This window comes from Sorex araneus, chromosome 3, assembly GCF_027595985.1.
Source record: "Sorex araneus isolate mSorAra2 chromosome 3, mSorAra2.pri, whole genome shotgun sequence".
Taxonomy (NCBI): domain Eukaryota; kingdom Metazoa; phylum Chordata; class Mammalia; order Eulipotyphla; family Soricidae; genus Sorex; species Sorex araneus.
Window position 1 is genome coordinate 173,729,394 of NC_073304.1, and position 22,873 is coordinate 173,752,266.

General features: G+C 48.5%; 1 protein-coding gene across 8 annotated transcripts in view; it reads left to right on the plus strand.

Moving 5' to 3' along the window:
* The first annotated feature begins 4,000 nt into the window (after positions 1-4,000).
* Positions 4,001-22,873, plus strand: part of GRAMD1B (GRAM domain containing 1B) — a 214,273-nt gene continuing 195,400 nt past the window's right edge. For 3 of the 8 annotated variants that reach the window (XM_055132831.1, XM_055132830.1, XM_055132833.1), the window contains exon 1: positions 4,001-4,443. Coding sequence is in view for 1 of the 8 variants with exons in the window: in XM_055132838.1 (XP_054988813.1) it covers positions 4,418-4,443 (26 nt within the window). In the remaining 7 variants the exon portion in view is untranslated. The remainder of the gene's footprint in view (positions 4,444-22,873) is intronic. The other 5 variants (XM_055132836.1, XM_055132837.1, XM_055132835.1 and 2 more) reach the window with 4 other exon arrangements.

Genomic DNA, 22,873 nt, shown 5'->3' on the forward strand with positions numbered 1-22,873 from the left:
AGCCGTGTGATCTGGATAGCGGCTGATGACAAGATTATCTGGTACCGGCAGGAGGTGGGGCATGACCCCTGGGTCGCCAGTGACTTGGTGGGAAACAGGCAGAGGATATCTGGGTTCCTGGTCTGGTTGAACCCAGAGTCCAAGGTCACAAAGTTCCGCGTTACCTGGGTTCTGTCGGATTTCACTCATGTGTGAGACTAGGCCCAAGCAGTGTTTCCTCTATAGATACGTTTGTAGCATTTTCAGCGGTTTTTCATAACAGAGAACACAAAATATATTATTTCGGTTGTACTTTGGGATTGGGGCTCAGAGTGGAAACATCCCAAATTTGGTGGTGGGAAGGTGTAATGGTGGTGGGCTTGGTGTTCGAATATTAAATGTAATCAAATATTGTGAACTGTATCACTGTATCACTGTCATCCCATTGCTCATCGATTTGCTTGAGCAGGCACCCATAACGTCTCCATTGTGAGACTTGTTGTTACTGTTTTTGGCATATCGAATACGCCATGGGTAGCTTGCCAGGCTCTGCCGTGCGGGCGGGATACTCTTGGTAGCTTGTCGGGCTCTCTGAGCGGGATGGAGGAATCGAACTCGGGTCGGCCACTTGCAAGGCAAAAGCCCTACCTGCTGTGCTATCGCTCCAGTCCATTGTGAAGTCCATTTACTTTATAAAATAAAAAATAAAATATATAAATGATGGGATCAGTCTATACAACCATTTAGCTCAAAGACCTGTTTTTTTTTTTAAAAGCAGGGGAATGAAGAAGGACATTCCCAGTGGTGCTCAAGGACTCAGGTGGTGCTGGATTGACCACGTACAAGGCAAGTGCCTCATCCTCTGAACTCTGTCCAAAGCCAGTGCCAGCAGCTAGAAATCTGGAAATTTCCCCTGAGTCAAAGCAGAGACTCAGGAACTGGACCCCTGTAGCTCTGCTGAATCTGTCCAGCAGGGGAGTCAGGATGAGCTGCTGTTCTTCTGTCCCCCCTCTCCGCCCCCCCCCAATCAGGCGTCTAGAGAAGTGGCAACCCATCGTGACATTTCCTTTCTTCTGAGGATGGCATCATCCCAACAGGTTCCTGTCCTGGAAGGGCTGCGGGTGTCTGAGGAATTCGCCCTGCACCTCTCCTCTCTCTGGAGGTCACACAGTCATCACCTTGGCTAGTTCCAGTTCGAGGGTGCTGCATTATGTACCCAAAATCAGGGGGCACATAATGGGTCACCAATGCCCCTCCATCTTGGAGAATGATTTTCCTCATTAGCCACATTTAATAAGGTGGATTAGAACCTTTCTCTGAGACACACAACACTCATCTTATAGGTTGTGAAAAGTCTGACAAAAAGTCTGTGAAAAAGCCAAAACTGACCATACCCCCCAAAAAAAAGTGAACCAAGGTTTTATTTTGCTTAACGTATTATTTCTCAAACAAGCTTAGCCACAGAATCCTTTGTTGAATTGTCAATTGTCAACTATTAACATTCTAAGGAACTAGTTTTCCACGGAGCAGATGGTGAGAAAATTTTGCATAATTCAAAGACTACTAGAGGAGTAGGCAAGACCTGCACCATTTTCCCATTTTGTCTTTCTTTCTTTCTTTCTTTCTTTCTTTCTTTCTTTCTTTCTTTCTTTCTTTCTTTCTTTCTTTCTTTCTTTCTTTCTTTCTTTCTTTCTTTCTTTCTTTCTTTTCCCCTCTCATTGTGTGAAAGCCAGTGATCCTTTCTCAGCTAAAAATGAGAATGTTGACCGCTCTAATCTCTAGGTGTCCCTCCTACCACTGAACCTATGATTATGGCTAGCTCTGCAGGAGGTGGTGAAAAATCAAAGCACATGGAAAACCCATTTCTAGCTTCTGGGGATTAAATTCACTTAAACAAGTAGCTACACGCCCAAGTAGAGCTCAGTGCCTGGAAGCGCATAGTATGTAGCTGTAAATTTTTGCTGAATGAATGTGGAAAAGATGTAAATGCATTTAAATGAGCCGGTGCTAGAACAGGACCCAAGTAGAGGATGAATGAGACTGTGAATCATTGGGATGCGGTGGCGATGCTTCCAGGTAAAAATAAACTTTGGGAAGAAAGATGGGTAATTAGCATACATTTATCACTTACCGTGTGCCAGATAATTTACAGGTGTTATGTTGATCTTTGCAACCCCAGGAGGCTGTGAAAAGTCAAAGTGTCTTGCTCAGGAAAATAAATCGGGAGAGGCTGAGGCTAAGAGGCTGTGATGCTTCTTCTGTTGCAGGCTCTAGGCTAGATGCTGCACGTGCCTGATTTTATGGCTCCTCCCATAGTTCTGTGAGAGAGACGTTATTCCTTTTAGAGATTAAGATGGTCTGAATGGGGAGAGGAGGGGTGAGGGCTAAACAGCATGTTCAGGGCTAGCCAGCTGGGAACTGCCCTTCGGAAAGTTCTGAGAACTTCCCTGGCCCTCACGATGACTCTGGCCTCATCAATGACAGAAGAGTTGAGTGTTGGGTCGTCCCACTGACGTGCCTGCAGTTGACTTCCCATTGACTTACCGGCACTGCCAGTTGCTTTCTCCCCCTTTCAGAGAAGCTAAGGCGTAGAGGTAGAGGTTAAACAACTTGCCCAAGTTGACACAGCTTGTCAAGAGTGGGGCGGGGATCCCTTATCCGGAGTTCAGACTTAACTCTCATCTGCTTCTCAGTGGCCACATTGGACAAACTCTTCTTAATGACCAGTAGAACTCCAGAGACTCTTCATCCCTGAGTTACTTCAGGGCACACAGTTTTGGAATCAATATCCTACCTTGCCCCCTCCCCCCCCCCAAGAGAGCACATAGGTGCCTACAAAATACTGGCGTATTCTCCGAAGGGAAGAGCTGTTGGTGATACCCCATTCCTCAGTCCAGACGAGGTCCTAAAGGGCTCCGGGGGCTGGCGGTGTGAAGGGTCCAAGGGCCTGGTGCAATATCTGGGAGCAGGAAGTACGGCTGGGGACAGCCCCACCTGGCTAGGAAGCGGACGCAGGACCCGGCTGTGCCTCCCATTTGATGTGCCAACTGAGGGCTCCAGGGATCACTCTCCTGAGGTCTAGGAAGCAGGCTGTGGGGACTGTGGAAGCAGAGGTGTCCAAGCGCACGGGAAGGATGAAGGATGGAGGGGAGGGTGGGAAGCAAGTGGGAGATGGGCCTCCTTGAAGCTGGCTGGGTCTCTGGAAGAGAGGGGGGGAGGGTTTCTCACTTCCCTTTCCGAACTGCTGCCCCTCTGGGGGTTGTCGTTTGTCCCCAGCCTGCTTGGAGGAAGGAGACTTCCTGGCGGTTTGGTGGGAGTCAGAGCTCACGGGGCTCAGAGGACAGCCCCAAGACATGGTTGCTCGGGGTGAGAGCAATGGAGGAAAGGGGTGCCTTACAGTGCCTCCTGGCTGTGTGACCCTGGGCAGGTCCGGGGCCCTCTCTGAACTTCAGTCTTCTCATTTGCAGCAGGAGTCCTGGGCAGCTCTGCCCTGCTTGACTTACAGTGCCAGGATTTTGACACTCCCGGGTCTGGATTGCACCCTCCCCTGCCTCCGCAGGCCACCTGTGGACTCGCTGGCAATCAGTGCCCGCTCGCCTTCCTTGCACCTCTTTCCCACTTTTGCTTGCGACATGATAATCTGGTTGCCAGACGGGCATTAGTATCGCAAGCAGAAGGCTCGGGCGGCTGTTGTTTTCCCCTGCACGAAACTTGATGGTCTGATTTTCCAGGCGCGCTTGGGTCGAAGGGGCCTGCGTGTGTGTGTGTGTGTGTGTGTGTGTGCGCGCGCGCGCGCGCGTGTGTGTGCGTGTGCGTGCGTGCGTGTGTGTGTGTGTGTGTGTGTGTGTCTGAGTTACACTGCAGTGCTCTAGGTTGGCGCCAGGCCCCTCCAGGAGAATCCAGGCAGCATCACCCCGAGTCCAGGGGGGAGGGGAGGAGAGCCGGGGAGAGAGAGAGGGGGGACGCGCGCGCGGGGAGCGAGGCACAGCGCCCGGGCGGCCAGCAGCGGCCAGCACCGAGGTAGGCAGGGACAGCAGGAGAGGCGCGCAGAGCACGGGGAGGGGACGAGTGTATATTTAGAAAGCGGGAAGGCGATGCGGTAAGGAGCCGCAGAGACCAGCGGGGAGCTGGGAGCGCACGGAGAGGGGGAGTTCCGCTTCCTCCCGCCCCCGCTGCTCCCGGCGCGCAGAGCACAGCCGGCCCGTCCCGGCGCCCAGGTGCCCCGCGCCCCTCGGCGGCGCCAGCTGGCTCCAGCCCCGCTCGGGTCGCTGTCGTCAGGCTCCTCCTCCCTCCCCCGAAAGGGACTGGCTCTGCTCCTGGCAAAACCGGGCTTCCCGGGAGATGTGCTGAGCGCTCGTCCCGCAGCCTCGGTGCGCCCCGGACGCGCCGCCGACCCCCCGCGCACGCCCTGGACTGGTACCCGGCATCCTGCGTCCACATGAGCGCCGCTCCCAGCACACCCAGGTAAGAACTTCTTCACCTTCCTGCTCCCCGGGAAGAACACACGTGGGTGCTGGGCTGATGAGGAGGGTTCCCGGGTGAAACCCAAGACTGGAAATGTGCGGGAAGGCGGCGGGGACGGGGGGGGGGGCGGGAGGGGAGCGAGGGGTTGCTGTCTGTTCTGTCCGAATTTTCCTAGTGCCACCTCACATCACCTTAAAGCTATTAACATGGATGTAGCCTGATCGTCATGGCCTCCACCTGAGGTGTCCAGGAAACCCCTGGGTAGGTTCCCAGGAAGGACCGGGCGGCTTCTTTCTGCACTCAGTTCTGGAGATGTTGCCCCGGCAGGCAGTGAGGCCAGGGCTAGGGGCTCTGCCAGTTCTCTGGCACACCTTGGACCTGGCTTTCTTGTTCTCGGCAGTGCTTCTCCATCACACCTGACTGCCCCATCAGCCTTGTCCCTATTGGTTTTATTTTTGGGGTTTTTTTTTTTTTTGTCTTCAGGGCTGATATCTAAGAAGATCTCAATCAAGACAAGGTAGAAATAACGGGGCTTATCCTAAGGTTCGGAATTAGCAGGAGTCTCTTCTCTTCCCGGTTTCCTCCTAGGGTGCATGTAGAGAAGGACTAGGGATTTCAGTGCCCCCCGGCCCGCGTGTCAGGGAGCTGGAGACCCATTCCAGAGGAAACAGTCACTCCTAAAAGGAGGCAAAGGGGCACCGCCTTTCGAATGAACTTGTGGGAAACCAGCTTCGGTACCCATCAGCTTGGACAAACCTCACTCCTGGAAAGTTCTCGGCAGGGCACCTCCAAAGCTAGTGCAGATTAAGCATCCACTGGGCCGGAGTGACCGTCCAGTGGGGAGGGTGCTTGATTTGCAGATGGCCAGCTTGGATTTGATCCCTGCCACTACAGATGGCTCCCTGAACCCTGCCAGGAGTGAGCCTTGAGATCAGAGTCAGGAGTAAGCCTGGGGCACTGGCAGGTGTGGCTCAAACCAACCAACCAACTAAAAAGAAAAAAACAAACAAACGAGTAAATGTTTGCTAGCATGCCCTGAAACTGTCAGGCTGAGTTCTGGTGGAGACTGGAGCAGTTGTGAAGGGTGTTTCCCTTTCTCAGCCAGAACCCAACATCAGGGTGCGAGGACTATACTGGTCATGTGAAGCTGTATTGTCTTCAGCTTAGGTGAGGGCATCTTTTACAAAGGGCCAAAAAGATAGTACAGGAGGTAGGCACTTGCCTTTCGTGCCCAAGCTTTGACTTCAATCCTGGTTTGAATCCCTGGCACCACCTCATTCCCCCGAGCACTCCCAGGAGTCCCTTTTGAACACAGCTGGGAACAGCCCTGAGCATTGCCAGGTGTAGCCCAACTTCCTCCCACCAACCCCCCACCCCAGAGACGATTGCGGGGAGAAAGGTTTTCATAACTGCAGTGGATGTAAAATTTGCACCACTCTGTCAGGAAGACAGAGAAACGTGGACAAGGGCTGTAGCTCCTTGGCAGCTCTTTCACTGGGCACAGAACCTTTCGGAGCTACAACAGTTTTGGTGGAGAAGCCTCCCCTTGGGTCAGGTCTCAGCTGAGGCTCTCTCTTTGAACTCAGGAAATTCATATCAGAAATAAGTCGGGGGTTGGAGCGATAACACAGCGGGTAGGGCATTTGCCTTGCCTGTGGCTGACCTGAGTTCAATCCCTGGTGTCCCATATGGTCTCCCAAGCACCGCCAGGAGTAATTCCTGAGTGCAGAGCCAGGAGTAACCCCTGAGCATTGCTGGGTGTGACCCAAAAAAAGCAAAAAAAAAAAGTCAGAAATGCTCCATTCCTGTCTCTCACCCCACATGGTCCAAGACTCCCCAGGGAGCACTCACGGAGGCTCACATGGGTGGGATCTGTAGTCTCCGCTTCTCTCTTCCTCTCATTAACAGCATTTGATGGTTCTAGGACAAACAGTGGACACGGGTCCCCTGAGTGGGCCATTGGTCTTGTGTTCCGGGAGACGTTCCCTGCGAGTTCTCTCTCAGAGCCTCCACCTTTGTTCATTCCTGGGAGGTTCACGTTCTTTGCCATCCCCAGTGTCCTAATCCACGTCGCCTTCTCAGCTACACAGCTCAACATCAGCCTCTGACGCTGTACTTGGGCGGTCACCGGTGTTTGCTGGAGGCTCCGTCCCCCCTGGCTCATTGCTTCCTGGGTTGCTGAGAAGATCCGCTCTGAAATCTGGGCCATGAGCTCTGGGAGTCTGGAGATCCGGGTCTCCAAGGGGGCTGCAGATATTCTGTCTCCCTCTTGCCCATAGTTAGGGCTGTTTGGGTTTGGAGATTCGAGGCTAGCCTTTGGCTGTCAGCGCTGGGGAATGATGAGTGAGTGATACCTCGTCAGACCGGCAATTGACATTGCCAACACATGTGAATGCCTTGGCTATTTTCTTGCTCCCCGGCGTTCATGAAGCAGCGTGGATCTTGGGTGCAACTGCATCGTTATAAGGAAATTGCGTTAGCTCTATGATTTCTGCCTCCACCTTCCGGCTGGCCTTTGCTTTTGGACCAGGAAAGTCATTGGGTCTCGTCTCTGTTAGCAGTCCCGTGGGGATGCTCCAACACTTGCATCTGTGGTACCTTGCTGCTGACAGCCTCTGGACTCATGTGGCTGCTGCTTTGCCAAAGGTAGCACGTCTTCCCAGCAACCGTGGATGGGGGCTGCCATTTCCACCCCGCCACTCAGGGCTGCCCATTCTTCTTGTCCCCAGCGGACTTGCTGTTCCTTGGGGCCTGCTGCTTGGTGCAGATTTCCATGGCTCTTTCAAGTGCATCCGAGATGTTTCCTTCCATCCTCTCTTTCCCCACTTTGACACCTGTGGCTTGCTACCACAGAAGCCACGTTTCCTGGGCTGCCGGGACACGATCCTTTTCTTCAGAATGTTCTCAGTTTCCATGATGGGATCCAGCGCCTTGACATGCACAAGTGGAAAACCTGCCTGCGCCTGGTGGCCGCCAGCCTTCTGGGCGCCTTTGATTTGGGTGACTACAAGGTCCAGCATCTGAGGCTACAGGTCCAGCTCTGCACATCTGCGTGAGGAGTGGACATCGCCAATAGGCCTTGGAGGTGAAGGGAGCAGTGTCACAGCCACGTAGAGAGCACTGTGTGTGGAGCCGGGGCCTGAGTAGATGCCCGCTCTTGAGGGGAGTCCCCTTAATGTATGGTAGCCCTATTTGATGTGTGTGTGTGTGTGTGTGTATGTGAAAACAGAAATAGGGACTCACTTGACAGTGGACCAAAGTATAGCCGAGTAAGATAGCAAGAAAACCAGTGAAAGTTCTTCTCACGGATGTGTCTGAGTGAGTGGTCTGCTGACTGTCTTCCCCCCTGGGTGTTCCTCATACCAGCACGAAGTTCTCTCCCCAGAGAAAGTGAGTGGCTACCCACAGGAAGGGCAGTTGCCCGCACCCGCAGCTCACGCAGGAAAGGAGCCATTGAAGGTTGAGCAACTCAGGAACTAAGCTCAGCTCACTGGGTCCTTCCGCTTTGTTAGAGTCTCGAGACACCATGAGAGCTAGGGGTGAAATGGGGTCAAGCTGCAGGACCTTTCTGAGACTCATGCAGTGGGGGTACACGAGCATCCCCCCACCCCCAGCCCACTTTGACTTTTGATGTAGATCTAGGGACCTGAACAAAAAGATCTTCCTCCCTCCCTTCCTTCCTTCCTTCCTTCCTTCCTTCCTTCCTTCCTTCCTTCCTCCCTCCCTCCCTCCCTTCCTTCCTTCCTTCCTTCCTTCCTTCCTTCCTTCCTTCCTTCCTTCCTTCCTTCCTTCCTTCCTTCCCTTTCCTTTCTTCCTCCCTCCCACCTGCTTCCTCCCTCCCTTCCTTCCCTCCCTCCCTCCCTCCCTCCCTTCCTTCCTTCCTTCCTTCCTTCCTTCCTTCCTTCCTTCCTTCCTTCCTTCCTTCCTTCCTTCCTTCCTTCCTTCCTTCCTTCCTTCCCTTTCCTTCCTTCCTTCCTCCCTCCCACCTGCTTCCTCCCTCCCTTTCTTCCCTCCCTCCCTTCCTTCCTCCCTCCCTTCTTTTTTTCTTGTTTTTGACTGGCCGCACCCAGCAGTGCTCAGGGCTTACTCCTGTCTCTGCTCAGAGATCACTCCTGGCAGGCTTGGGGGACTGTATGGGGAGCCAGTGATTGAACCTGGGTCAGCCCCATGCAAGGCAAATACACCACCTGCTGTACTATCAGTCTGGCCAAGAAACTAAGAACCTTCTCTTCGTAAGCCAGAATTGTAAGGAGGTTGATGAAGGGTAAATGTGAACCTCAAGGATCAGAACTGGAGAAGGCAAGCTGAACCTTTTAAAAAATTTTTTGGTTGTTATTTGTTTTGGGGCCACATCCAGAGGTGCTCAGGGCTTACTCCTGGTAGGGCTTTGGGGGACCGTTGGGGTGCCGGAGATCAAACCTGGGTTGGCCACACACATGGCAAGTGCTCTTCTTGTTGTGCTATCACCCTGGCCCGGAACATTTCAAAGAAAATAATAAACTTTGTGAAATTCAAGAATCAATTTTTCTAAAACACAGACTCAGGCTGGGCCAGAATACAGACTGAGCCTCACTCAGACTGCTTGCCCACCGGCACTGCTGACCGAGGTGAATAATAAGCCTCTTTGGCTGGAGGAGAGTCGGGGAGAGGCGGCCTCCCAGTGCCTGCCCAGGGAGCATCTTTGTCTCCGAAACACCATCTCTCTAAATCTTGTCCCATCTGGGGCCTGCGGAAGGGATGGAGAACAAAGATGAGGGTGCGGTAGTAGAGTGACTCCTCCAAACTTTGGGAGTCTGGGAAGCCAGGACAGAAGAGTGCCCTGAGGGGGGCTGCCTGGTGAGAGCTACCCCCCCCCCCAACTCCGGGAGGAGCCAGTCTTTGGGAGAGAGACAAGCAGAGAACCCTGGGGATGAAGGAGAGGGCAGGGAGCAGAGGAGGAGAGGGGAAATCTTGGGAGTATGAAGAAGCAGTGTGGGTGGGTGGTAGGGGGGAGAGGACTGAGAGCCAGAGCCGGAGGGTCAGCAAAGCAGGGACCCTCCTGGCCCTGGGGGTCTTCTCGGGCAGAGAGAGGCAGCTGGCCAGCTGCCTGGTCTCTGTGCCCCATTGACAGGCTGTCAAAGCCTGAGCTCATTCTATTTTTACTTCTGCAGAATTGAAATTAAACAAATGACCCCGGGTTGGCGTTTTCATGACGCTTTTATCCAGCACACCCACAAGGCCAGTGCTGAGTGGGTGGGGGAGGCGAGGACTTAGCATAATACTCCCTCAAGGCATCCCGGGAAAGTGGTGGGTGTGATGCCCGGGCCTGGTTGACAGACACCCTCCAGGGGAACCTTGACCAGTGCTTGATCCGTGTAGCACCATCCCTCCACACTTTCAGATGATGTGTCTTAAGGCCTCAGTGGTCGATTCTAGCTCTGTGAGGCCTCTTGGTCTAGTTCTCCTTGGAGATCTCCTTGAGGGCAGAGCACAGTTCACTCTGGACCGGAATGGACAAGCCGAGCTCAGCCCTGGCTCATGCGCTGTGCTCCCAGCTGCCTGGCCGAAGCTTCCATAGCCAGATACCGTGTGTCTTTGAGGCAGTGGAACACGGAGCTGCCGCTGTGGCCTTTGCTTTGTTCTGTGTGTCTCACTTGGGTTTTGATGCCAGTTTCCATCTTTAGTCTCAAGAGTTTTCATCGCCATCACATGTGTGCCCCCTGGCATTCGTGCTTTTGAAGGAAGAGAACCAACTAGGTGTGATCAGGGGACCAGTGGGACAAGGTTGGCTGGGTCATGTGAAAATGTAAGACGATTCAAAATGCCTGTCACCTCCTCACCTTTGCTTGTGTTTCACGGGGAATTAGAGGCTTGTCTTCTGCACTCTTTGTTTTTGTTTTAAGGCAGGGCACACCTGTCAGTATTGGGGGGCTACTTTCTATTCAGAGACCGGCGGGGGGGGGGGGGCGGGGAACTCTGAGTTACCCAGGATCAAACCCATGCTTTTTGTGTGCTAAGCATGTGTGCGAGGCATTTAGCTATCTCTCTAGTCTTCCACGCACTTTTTAAAAAATTGAATCATCGTGAGTTACAGTTACAAAGCTTTCATGTTTGAGTTTCAGTTATACAATGATTGAACACCCATCCCTCCACTAGTGTGAATTTTCCACCACCAATGTCCCCAGTATCCCCTTCTTAACCCTCCCCCTGCCTCTATGGCAGAAAATTTCCCTCTTACTCTCTTTCTACTTTGGGGCATTATGGTTTGCAATACAGATACTGAGAGGCCATCATGTTTGGTCCTTTGTCTACTTTCAGCACACATCTCCCATCTCAAACGATCCCTCCAACCATCATTGACTTAGTGATCCCTTCTCTATTCCAGCTGCCTTCTCCCCCAGCTCACGAGGCAAGCTTCCAACCATGGAGCAATATTCCCGACCCTTGTGTCTACTGTCCTTGGGTGTCTGTCTCATATTATGTTATTTTATATTCCACAATAGCACTGTAGCACTGTCGTCTTGTTGTTCATTGTCCTGTCCCACGGGACTTGGTCAACGTGGGTAGCCGGGAGAGGGTGCATGAGTGAAAAGGAGACAGACACAGACAGAAAGAGATAGACGTAAGACAGACACAAAATAAAGAGACGGACACAAGAAGAATGGGAGCAAGCTCCAATTTTATTTCTCTTAAGCTAATCTTTTATAATTGATTATATGAGAAAGTAGGCAGAATGGGAGAATAGCAAAGAATGCAAAAATTTAACGAAACTGGATGTGGGCCCTGATGGCAGTTACCCTGGGCATTGTTCTGCAACCTTCAAAAGGTACTTTGATATTTTTCCCAAGAAGTGGTTGTTCCTTAGTTACAGGTCAGTTTGTACTGACATATTGGTTCCCAGGCATTGGCTCCTGGCAGTTCATCAATTTGCTTGAGCCGGCACCAGTTACGTCTCCATTGTGAGACTTGTTGTTACTGTTTTTGGCATATTGAATATGCCACGGGTAGCTTGCCAGGCTTTGCCGTGTGGGCAGGATACTCTCGGTAGCTTGCCGGGCTCTCTAAGAGTAAGCTTGTGCCTTGTGCAAGGCAAACGCCCTACATATTCCACAATATAAATATAAATATGTCTGTCCCTCTCTTTCTGACTCATTTCACTTAGCATGATACTCTCCATGACCATCCACTTATCAGCAAATTTCGTGACTTCATCTTTCCTAACAGCTGCCTAGGAACATCTACACATTGTATTCCATCTACACATTGTGTAGATGTACCAAAGTTTCTTTAACCAGTCGTCTGTTCTTGGGCACTCGGGTTGTTTCCAGGTTCTGGATATTGTGAACAGTGCTGCAATGGGATGTTTTGTGCTTGAGCTTCTGGATGCTCAAGTCTTTTTTTTTTAATTTCATTTTATTTTATTTTTATAAAGTTGTTTACAATAATTCATTACATTTAATATTCAAACACCAGTCCCACCACTGTTATACCTTCCCACCCACATAAGAGGAAAGTGTGTGAAGATTGTGGTATTTTATCCTAGAGCCACTTAAGCCCTGTAAAAGAGATGACAAGATGTATGTTAAACCCAAATAAATGTGTGCTACTTTTGGTACATCAGTGGGCTAGAGTCTAAGAGGTTGCACGGCTGCAAGCGCACTCCAGGTTGTTCTATGTTGCTCTCTTCTGGGAGCTTTGTTTCATGGTCTCTGGACCATGGCCGTTGATGAGATTATATGGTGCCGGGGGCAGTTTGTGGGTGTGACTGCCAAGCTATTGGAAAACTAGGGAGCTGGGGGGAGGAGGCCCAGTCCTTTTCCGAGCGAGCTTGAAGATCTCAGTTACGGGTCCCACCTACCTGGGTTTTTCTGCAGGTTCCCTCATAGGTCAGGCTCATCCGAGCCTATGGAAAGTGGCTATAAGCATGGCTGCAGTTAGGTTCTGGAGGTTTTAGGATCCATTCTTAAATACCATGATGACATTCTCTCTCTTGAGGATTCCACCTTGTTTTCAGTTACATGTTCATTTGTTTTTTCTCGCAGTTTTCCCCATCATCTTTCATTCCTGCCATTGCTCTGCAGATAGTCATATGCCTACACCTTCCTCTACCTGACACATAGAGGAAATCCTTAAAGGATAAATTTTGTTTAAGCCAAATTAAAGGAATTTAGAACTACTACCTACTTCCAGGTTCTGGTATGCTAGTTACTGCTAGGTTTTCTCGACATGTAAGTCAAAATAAATGCTGACTGCAAGTTGTCCTTTTGCTCTGCTTTATAATTCTGATATAACCCTCTTGTAAGAGAGTAGCTTGGAGAGTCCAACCCTGGATTCTTAGGTTCAGGACTCTGGTTCAGCTAGACCTGCGCTTGCTGAAATAAACTTCTGTAAAGCAAATAAATTCTAATAGAATTTGAGGGACACTACCAGTTACAAGAGGAAGATGAGGCAGATTTATTAGGACAGACTTTCATAAATTGGCTTTTGAGACCTTTCTTCATAATATTCTCTCCATTTGAGCTCAAGGGGTACAGTCAAATGGAAAATGCTGGTTTCTGGTCCTGGCTACTCTTTAGCCTACATGCACGTCGTTTATTTGTTTAAGAACAAATAAGCCCAGATAAATAAGACTGTGCCGATGGCTTTATTTTTTTAACACTTAGAACAACCCTGGCTGGATGACATATTTTGGATTATAAAGAATAAAGAACAAGTTATCAAGGATAGTCAGTCTGTTTTCTTGAAGTGTTTGCCCAATGGTGAAAAAAAAGATGGTAGGATTGATAAACTTGGGTCTAAAAGTTAACACTATCCATTTCTTTTTTTTTTCCCTCCAAAAGTATCACTAACACATCTGGATGCTTTAGGAACTTGAGTTCAAGGCAAGTGCTATGTTTTGACTCCTGTTTGAATCCTAACATCTCTTGACAACAACCAAATTTAAGTTACTTGAGTATTTGGGCTACTTTATATTCTTGCATTGAAGTGACCACATTAGTCAAGTTTAGATCACTGATCTTGGAAGGAGATAAAAAAAATGCTAAAACATTTCTGAAATAAATGAGAATAATAGAAGTCCACTGCAGTGTTACCAATAACATAATTGGTAAGAAAAATCAACATGTAGCATTTGGCTGTGATTTTATGTATTTTAGGGCTGGAGTGATAGCACAGCAGTAGGGCATTCACCTTGCACATGGCTGACCTGGGTTCAATTCCTCCGTCCCTCTCAGAGAGCCCCGCAAGCTACCTAGAGTATGTCACCTGCACGGCAGAGACTGGCAAGCTACCCGTGGCATATTCGATATGCCTAAAACAGTAACAAGTCTCACAATGGAGACGTTACTGGTGCCCATTCGAGCAAATCAATGAGTAACGGGATGACAGTGACAGTGACAATAGAGATGGACTTTATTTTTCCTTTTGATTGATTTTATTCCTACATGGCAAGAGGGAATAGAATCTAGTTTTTTGGTTTTTTTTCTTTGAAGTGTCCTTATCTCCTTATTATTTTCTGTTAGAATATCTCATCCAGACCATCTGTGAACAAGATGGTGTGTGTTCTTATCTCAATCGTCCTTATTACATGTGCTGCCAAAGCAAACACTTATTTTATTCTTATATATTTCAGCCATTTGGGGGTTGTTTTTATTTTGTTTGGGGGACTCACCAGTGCTCAGGGATTAGTCTTGCCTCTGTGCTTAAGGATAACTCATGGTGAGGCTCAGGGACCATATGGGATGCCAAGGATTGGACTCCCAATCAGCTACAGACCAGGCAAGCACTTTAACTGTGGTGCTACTGCTCCAGCTCCATTTCAGTCACCTTATTTCTTTCTTTCTTTCTCTCTCTTTCTTTCTTTCTTTCTTTCTTTCTTTCTTTCTTTCTTTCTTTCTTTCTTTCTTTCTTTCTTTCTTTCTTTCTTTCTTTCTTTCTTCTTTTCTTTCTTTCTTTCCTTCTTTATTTTTTTTTTGCTTTTTGGGTCACACCCAGCGATGCTCAGGGGTTACTCCTGGCCTGCACTCAGGAATTACTCCTGGCGGTGCTTGGGGAACCATATGGGTTGTCTTGGATTCAACCTGGGTTGCCTTCGTGCAAGGCAAACACCCTCCCCACTGTACTATTGCTCTGGCCATCTCAGTCACTTTTAAAACCACATATTCTCTTTATAATGTTGCAGTAAACATCTGTTAAAGGAGAAAGAAGATTGACACTAGGGAAACAGTTAAATCAGTGAATTATTACTTCAAAAGGCTGTCATCGTGAGGAACAGATAGGAGTATAGCCACCAAGAAATTGAAATCCAAGCTGTGAGGCAAATAGCCCAGAGTAAGCTGAGAAAGGGGTTTCAGAAAAGGTTGTGTTGGAGCTAAGTTTGGAAAGGTGAGCGGGCTTGGTGCAGATGGAGAAGGAGACTCACATTCCAGGTAGAGATAGTGGCCAGTGCAGAAAGGTGAGATGGCCACGTGCTTAGTGTGGTCATACCACAGGGGTCAGGCAGGTGAGGGGATGAGGCTGCAGTGGAGAGAGGAAATGCACACTTTTATTTTTAAGAGTTTATTATTGAATCACTGTGAGATAGACTGTTACACAGCTGTCCATGATTAGGTTTTTATCCAGCACCCATCCCTCCACCAGTGTACATTTCCCAGACAATGTCGTCGTCTCCTCCTCCTCCTCCTCCTCCTCCTCCTTCTTCTTCTTCTTCTTTCTCCTCCTCCTCCTCCTTCTCCTCCTCCTCCTCCTCCTCCTTCTCCTTCTTCTTCTTTCTTCCTTCTCCTCCTTCTCCTTCTTCTTCCTCTTCTTCTCCCCCTCCTCCTCCTCCTCCTCCTCCTCCTCCTCCTCCTCCTCCTCCTCCTCCTCCTTTCCTTCTCTTACCTCCTCTTTCTCTTCTTCTTCCTTCCTCTCTCTCTCTTTCTCTCTCTCCCCTTTTGGGCATTGTAGTGTGCAATACAGATACTGAAAGGTTATCCATTATATCCCTTTACCTACTTTTAACACTCAACTCAATTCTTGTCCAGCGTGATCATTTCCAGTATTATTGTCATCCTGTTCCCTTCTCTTTTTTACATTTACCCTCCACCCCACACACCCTTGTGGTTGATTCCAACCATTGACCAGTCCTCCTCCTAGTCCATTTTCCCTGCCTGTGGATATGTCATCTAATATATGTGAATGCAATTATTCTATATCTGTCCCCAGAGAGAGGAGTTTTTGAAGGTACAGTTATATAGCATGTCCTGAATTGGTACCACAGGAAACCAGACATTTCTCAGTAGGAAGGTAAGAAAAACCAGTGAGATTTTTCAGAAGAAAACTTTGGGGGTGATGTGGAAGACCCATAGAAAAGGAGCTGCTGGGGACTGGATGCCGTAAGGGAACTAGTAAGAAGCCAGGTGAGACATCAGGTGAGACCTCTGGCAGGAAAGAACGGTCTTGATTTGAGAGATAGTTTAGAAAAGTCACAGGAGCTGGGTAGCAGGTAGGTGGCGATGGCAGAGGGAAGAAAGAGAAAGAGCTAGCGTCACTTTACCATTCTCGTTTGTTCCTGTTTAAAATAGGTCATTGCCATAAGTTGGGATATGAAGAATAGAGAAGAAGCAGATTTGAATAAGAAGGTTCTGTGGCTAGAGCAGTAGTACAGCAGGTAGGGCACCTGCCTTGCATGTGGCTGACATGGGTCAAATCCCCAGATCCCATATGGTCCCCCCAAGCCTACCAGCAGTGGATGCCTGAATGCAGAGCCAGGAGTTAAGTCCTGAGCACTGCCAGGTATGGTCCCAAACAAACATAAAAGAAGGTTCTGAGTTCAAAATTTGAACAGGGAATAAAAACTTCAACAGAAACACTCTTGAGAAGAGACCCTGGGAGTCAAGATGTCGGTCACTTGTGAGTACAACAAGAAGCAGGTGCCATTGAGGTTGTCAGGGAAGATCCATCCAGTGAGGAGAAGCTGGAACACTGCCCAGAGGAAGGCAGCAGAGAATTTGGGGAGTCCGTCCTCAGCAGTTGAAAGAAAGGAGGACACGGCAGCGTACAAGAGTATAAGAATGTAAAAGAAAGATTCTTCAAAGGAAGGGTATCCCTAGAATAGGCTTGTCTGTAAAGGGCTAACAGATAAAAAAGAAAAAAGAAGGGATTTAAGGTTTGGGAAAGAGGTGAGAGCTAAATGAATAGAATCCCTAGGAATTCAGGATGTAAAACATATATTTAACAAAAATAAATTTGGGAGTGCATTTGTAGTGAGTGAAAAGGAAAAGGGATCCGCCTTTATAGCCCTCCGTAAAGATTATGCTAGGAATCTTACATTTATTAAATCAATATAATTGTCATTGAAACCTTAATTGGGAAGATAAGGAATGGCTTTTTCATTTTTCTTTTTCTTTTTTATTTTTGTTTGGAGGCCACATTGGCAGATGCTGGCTCTACACTCAGGGATCACTCTTAGTGGTGCTTGGGGGACTGTATGGGATGCAGGGGATGGAACCCCAGGTTAGCTGTGTGTAAGAATTGCCCTTCCTTCCATAGTATTTCTCCAGTCCCCAAATGACTCTTTGTTGGAAAAAATTGACATATTCATGCCAATGTAAAGGACCATTGGAAGTCATTTCAAGAGGTCACTTCAGGAGGTCACTTACATCCCCACCATGAACAAGAGGTGAAGCCATCTTCTTTTTTTTATATTTTTTATTTTATTGAATCACCATGTGGAAAGTTACAAAGTTCTCAGGCTTATGTCTCAGTTATACAATGCTCAAACACCCGTCCCTTCACCTGTTCCCATATTCCACCACCAAAAACCCCAGTATACCTCCCACCCCCCACGCCCCCACTCCCACCTGCGTAACTGATAAACTTCACCCCATTTTCTCTTTACCTTGATTGCATTCCATATTTCAACATAAAACTTACTATTGTTGTTGTTTCCCCCAAAAAATAACAGCCCTACTGACAAGGAAGCATTTGATAATTAGTTTTCCATTGCTGAGAATGAAGAGATATAAAATCTTAAACCGCTACTGCGGCCGTGCGGTTTAGGATTTCTGTATTTTAGTATTTTAGTAATTAAGTCCAGGGAGATTTATGTTAGAAATTGCATCTTTTCCCTTCCTGGGGCAGTAGGGGGCAATGGCTTAGTTCACAGTCTAGAGACATGGCTGCAAGCAGTTTCTGGGACCAAAAGTAGTTTAGAAGAGGTGAAGCCATCTTCTGAGATGAGAGTAAAGAGTTCAAGAACAAAAATAAAAACATTTAGTCTAGATGAAGGACTTTGGACAAGCAAATAGATGCCTATAGGAAGCTGATTCACATTAAAGTCAACTTTATTGTGTCAGAGTTGTCTTTGGACTCACATGGTCACGGAGCCCATGACCTGGACACAGAACAGCCACCTGGATACCTCCTGTTTGGCCACTCCATGGGCAGTAAGAGTGTTGGTGACACGACCATTGAGGACAATGATGAGGAAAGTGAAAGTAGATGTTCAGAGGATGGAGAGGCAAAGGAGATGTAGGGGCAAGATAGAGACTTCAGGGCAACGGAAACTGTGGTCTTGATTGAGCTCAGAAGTACTTGCAGACTCTGAATTGACCTGGAGATAAAGGTGGTTTTGACAGGAGGAACGTGAGAGACTGTCCATCTTCAGTTTGTATTATCAAACGATGGCGTTGTTATTGTGGAATGGCTGCAAACTCAATGGGGGCAGTGCCCATCCATCTGGGATTTATTTACTAGGAGCCCGTCTGGGAACAGAATGCTTTATTGGCTTAACTTCTCATGATCTGTCTGGCCCCCGGTCCTTGTGATTCTTTGTGTATGTGCAGATTCCAACTAGTAGATATTTCAAATTGTTGCTCAAACATGATTGCAAGCTTTTTCCACCTGAAATTTTTCTTTTTTTTTTTTTTTTTTTTTTTTTTTTTGCTTTTTGGGTCACACCCGGCCATGCACAGGGGTCACTCCTGGCTCATGCACTCAGAAATCACCCCTGGCGGTGCTCAGGGGACCATATGGGATGCTGGGATTTGAACCCGGGTCGGCCGCGTGCAAGGCAAACGCCCTACCCGCTGTGCTATCACTCCAGCCCCTGAAATTTTTCTTGAACACCCAAATAGTAAAATTATTTAATCAAATGAGTTTATAATTTCCTTTTTATATCATCAAAAAATAAGGTAAATTTTCCCTACCAGAGAACAGCATGTTGTTCCTCTGCCTCGCCTCCTAAAATTTTGTGTTCGGAAAGTTTCGTTTGGTTTGGTTTGGGCTTTTTGGGTCACACCTGGAAATGCATAGGAGTTACTACCGACTGCACTCAGGAGGTGCTCAAGGGACCATATGGGATGCTGGGAATCAAACCTGGATCTGCTGAATGCAAGGCAAATGCCCTACCCACTGTCTTATCGCTCCAGCCCCTGTGTTTGAAAGTTAATTCTCTACCATTCCTGACACTTCCACTCTAGCTAGTAGTGGTGGTGGTTCCTCTGTCCAGCCAAAGCCAGTGGCGTGTACTCTGCAGGGCCGGGTCACTGTTGAGCACTGTGCTCTCCGGACTTGGCATCAGAAGCCAAGCTTATGGTGGGTCTTCTGAGGCCGACAACTGGGACTTTGAATCACCCTGGGACAAGCACCAGCAGGTGAGAAGCCTGTGTGCCCCCAGCTCTTCCTGTTCTCAGAGCTCTCTGCGATTTGGATGACCCAGTTTTCCATTCCCTCTCTCACCCTTCACCCTCCCAGCCAGACCCAGGTTTTCCCCTATTACCAGGTGTTCTTTGCTGTATCGAACCCGTGTCGCCTGGTTCAGCTGCATCTGTCTGTGCTCATGTGAACGCCAGATGAACACGAGCCTCTAGGGCTCTGTGGACCGTGGCTCACCTTCCAAAGGAGCATCAGATATTGGCAGGGAAGCCGCTGCTGTGCTTGATTGATCGGCCCGTCTATTTGTTGCCCCTCAATCTCAGTGTGCTGCAGCGAGCTTAGCTGTCTGTTCTTTGTCAGTCTGGCGTCCTTCCGGACGGGTGGCTCTGGTTTTCTCCATTGTTCTTACAGATAGATTCAACATAGGCACCAGGTCCAGTTTTTTAGGCAATGGTGTACCGATGTTTCCTCTGATGGATCCAGACATTACTTAGTTTTAAAGAAAAATTGGGTAGGAGGTACCAAAAGTTAAGCTGTTGCTGCCTATGGCTTTACCTCCAAATATTCCTGACTGTTGACAAGTCAAGAGTCATTATTGTTATGTTATTGTTCGTCACTACTCGTTCTACTGGAGTAGATAGTACCATGAGTAGGGAGATTGGCTTGCATGTGGCCAACCTGGGTTGATTCCCCCACCTCAAGTGGTCTCCTTGAGCACTGCCAGGAGTAATTCTTGAGTGCAGAGCCAGGCATGACTCCTGAGCAACCTTGAGTAACCAAAAACAACAACAAATGTCATTTTATTGGAGCCAGAGAGCTAGTACAATGGGTAAGGCATTTGCCTTGTACACAAACCTACCAGGTCCAATTCCCTGAACAACATACGGTCTCCTGAGCCCCTCCAGGAGTGACCCCTGAGCACAAATCAGGAGTAAACCTTGAGCACAGCCATGTGTATCCCCCCAAATACGCCCCCTATATCTCCTCTAATTTTATTTTTTATTTTTTGGTTTTTGGGTCACACCCAGCGATGCACAGGGGTTACTCCTGGCTCATGCACTCAGGAATCACTCCTGGCGGTGCTCGGTGGACCATATGGGATACTGGGAATCGAACCCAGGTCAGCCGCATGCAAGGCAAACGCCCTACCCACTGTACTATTGCTCCAGCCCCTCCTCTAATTTTTTAAAGAAGAGGAAAGTGAGATCCAGAGAAGAGAAGTCAGTTATCCTGGTTCACGGAACTGATCAGTGGCAGTGTGGAGGTAACACCCGTATCTCCTGATGTAGAATGTAGTGTCAGTAGCTGTTGCTTAGGAGACCATTGTGAGTTGGGGTGCAGTTGTCTTTCCATCGGTGGGGGGCAACCTATAGTGCAACAAGTGTTCTTACCAAACTTGTCTTACCGAGCTTTCATCCTGCACCCCGCCAGCCTCTCTCTGCACCCCTCCTTGAGTGCTAGGCGGGAGGGAGAGTGCTCTGAGCAGGTCAGCTTGTTTTGCCTGCACCCATCTAAACATCAGATGAACATGAGTAGAAGTAGAATCGTAGAGATGGGAAGGGTTAGTCTCACCTGTGTACATGACGTCACCGTCCGTCAGCAGGCGGAGACTCTGATGATTTGGGACTCTTTCTCTATCATGAGTGATCTCTTTGAAAGCAGAGAGGCTAAAATCGTGTGGAGCAGTAGCACCGAACCAGAAGGCTTGGGAGTGGGGCTGAGTTCCAGTAGGGGGAGCACCGACTTCTCTGCTTGGCTCTCATTGGCTTCTGGCCTGCTGGGGTCTGGCAGGCTCCGTGTGCACTCAAGGGGCATGCTGTGCGTGCCACAGTGTACGTCTTCCCCGTTCCTGCTGGGCCAATCATTTTAGTGTATGTTTAGGGCCACGGAAACTGGTAGGAAGCAAATACCTCTACACTCTGGAATGTGTGTCACCTGTCAAAGAAGGAATACCGGGGAAAAGTATGCTTCAAGGAAATGTCCAGACCATATCTCATAAGTAGATACAAAGGCAGGAGAGGATCTCTTGCCTGTAGACAAGAAGATGTACAGAAACCAACATAACTTTTTAGAAGAAAAGTACAGGTGCCCTCAGAGAAAATTTCCTCACCTCCCATCTCTCCCTCCTGGGAACAGGAGCTAATAAAATACGTGGTGGAACTCTCTAGAAAATCAGAAGGCTCTTATTTTTGCCAGAGCTTAAAATGCTAAGACCCCTTGGCCATTTGGGACAAATGCTTTCTCTTTGCTCATTATTTGACTTCTCCTCTCTGGTTTTGCTTTCCCCAGGGGGTATCCCAACTGAACAAAGTAGTTCTTTAGCAGCCTTGTGGCCATCCATGTTAATAGCTTTACTGAGCGTGTGCTCAGAAATGCAAGATGTGGTCGGTGTTTCAGTATCTCAAAGATCTCTACGCTTCGACTATTTTCCTGGTCTGTTCAAATGCCTTTAACTGCTTCCAAAATGTTATAAATCATGTGTTTGTCAACTGTGTTTTCTGTGTTATTGTTTCTGACTGTTTCTTAAATTGCTTGTTCAGTAATTTTGTCTTTTGTCTGTTCAGATCTCCCCTGCCCCCATTTAAACCGAATGTACTTTTCTTTCCTTTCCTTTTTTTTCTTCTTCTTTTTTTGTTCTTGTTTTTTGGTGGTCACACTTGGTGGTGATCAAGGCTTGTATTTGGCTCTGCGCTCAAGGATCACTTCTGGCGGGACTCGGGGGACCTTATGGGGTGCTGGGAATCAAACCCAGCAAACTGTGTGTAAGGCAAACGCCCTCCCTGCTGTACTATCGCTCCGGCCCCCAGAACCTACTTTTCTAAGGTAGGTCAAACTCAAAGACAAAAACTGGTGCTGCCAACTAAACCTGACTTTACTCCCGATAGCTCCCTTCCTCGCTGTTGAACTTCTAACTGCAACCACCGTCCAGTTTCCAGAAGCTACCTGTCAAGCTTGGGTATCATTAAGATCCAGAGAGTTCTGACCACAGAGGTACTATCTTTAGAATAAAAGCCAGAACGCAGCCTAATTCATGTCTAATGCAGGAAGGGCAAGTTAAAAACAGTCTTGGCATTCTTGAGATCACTGACCCACAGGCCATGTGGCCTTCCACTCTTACTTACTTTAATGACAGCCTCCTGGTGCTCTGGTCTGCCATCTGGGTAAATGATTGCAAAGCCACCAGACGACGGTAAGCCGCTGCTTTTATTTGCAGATTGCCCCATGTAAGGAGAGCTAATGGGCCCTCACTCTCTGCTGAGAGCCAGGCATGAGATGACAGATCAGAGAGAGGCAATCCCAGAAATGAGCTGTATGGAAACATCATTTTAAGCTGTCACTGAGTTGCCACCGTCAAAGCATTTCCTGTCTCTCTCATTATGGCACAGAGCTGGCGAGCGCGCTTCGAAAGTGGTCTTTGCTTCACAGAGCCATAGGAACAGGTATTCCGTTTTACCTTCGCCTGGGTCCCGACCACATCTGTGTCTGTAAGACCATCACCTTCCATCGTTGTCATTAACTCTTGTTACTGAAATTTTTACCACTTGCTGAGTACTTGGCTGAGCACAGTACATTCATGGTCTTGCTTAGCTTACACCCCACTGTCAGTGTCTCTGAGCCCCTGGTTTTATAGATGAGCTGATCAAAACTGGGACATTCCGTGACTTCCTTGACATTGATTTGCTCATAGTCAGAAGTAGGATTCATATACAAGTCTGATTTCAAGCCTGAGCTTCCAACCTAGCTATGGCCCGTGGCATAGGAATCTTGGAAACCATTTGCCAAGCCTTTTCTCTGTATAGAGTTTTCTATTCAGAGG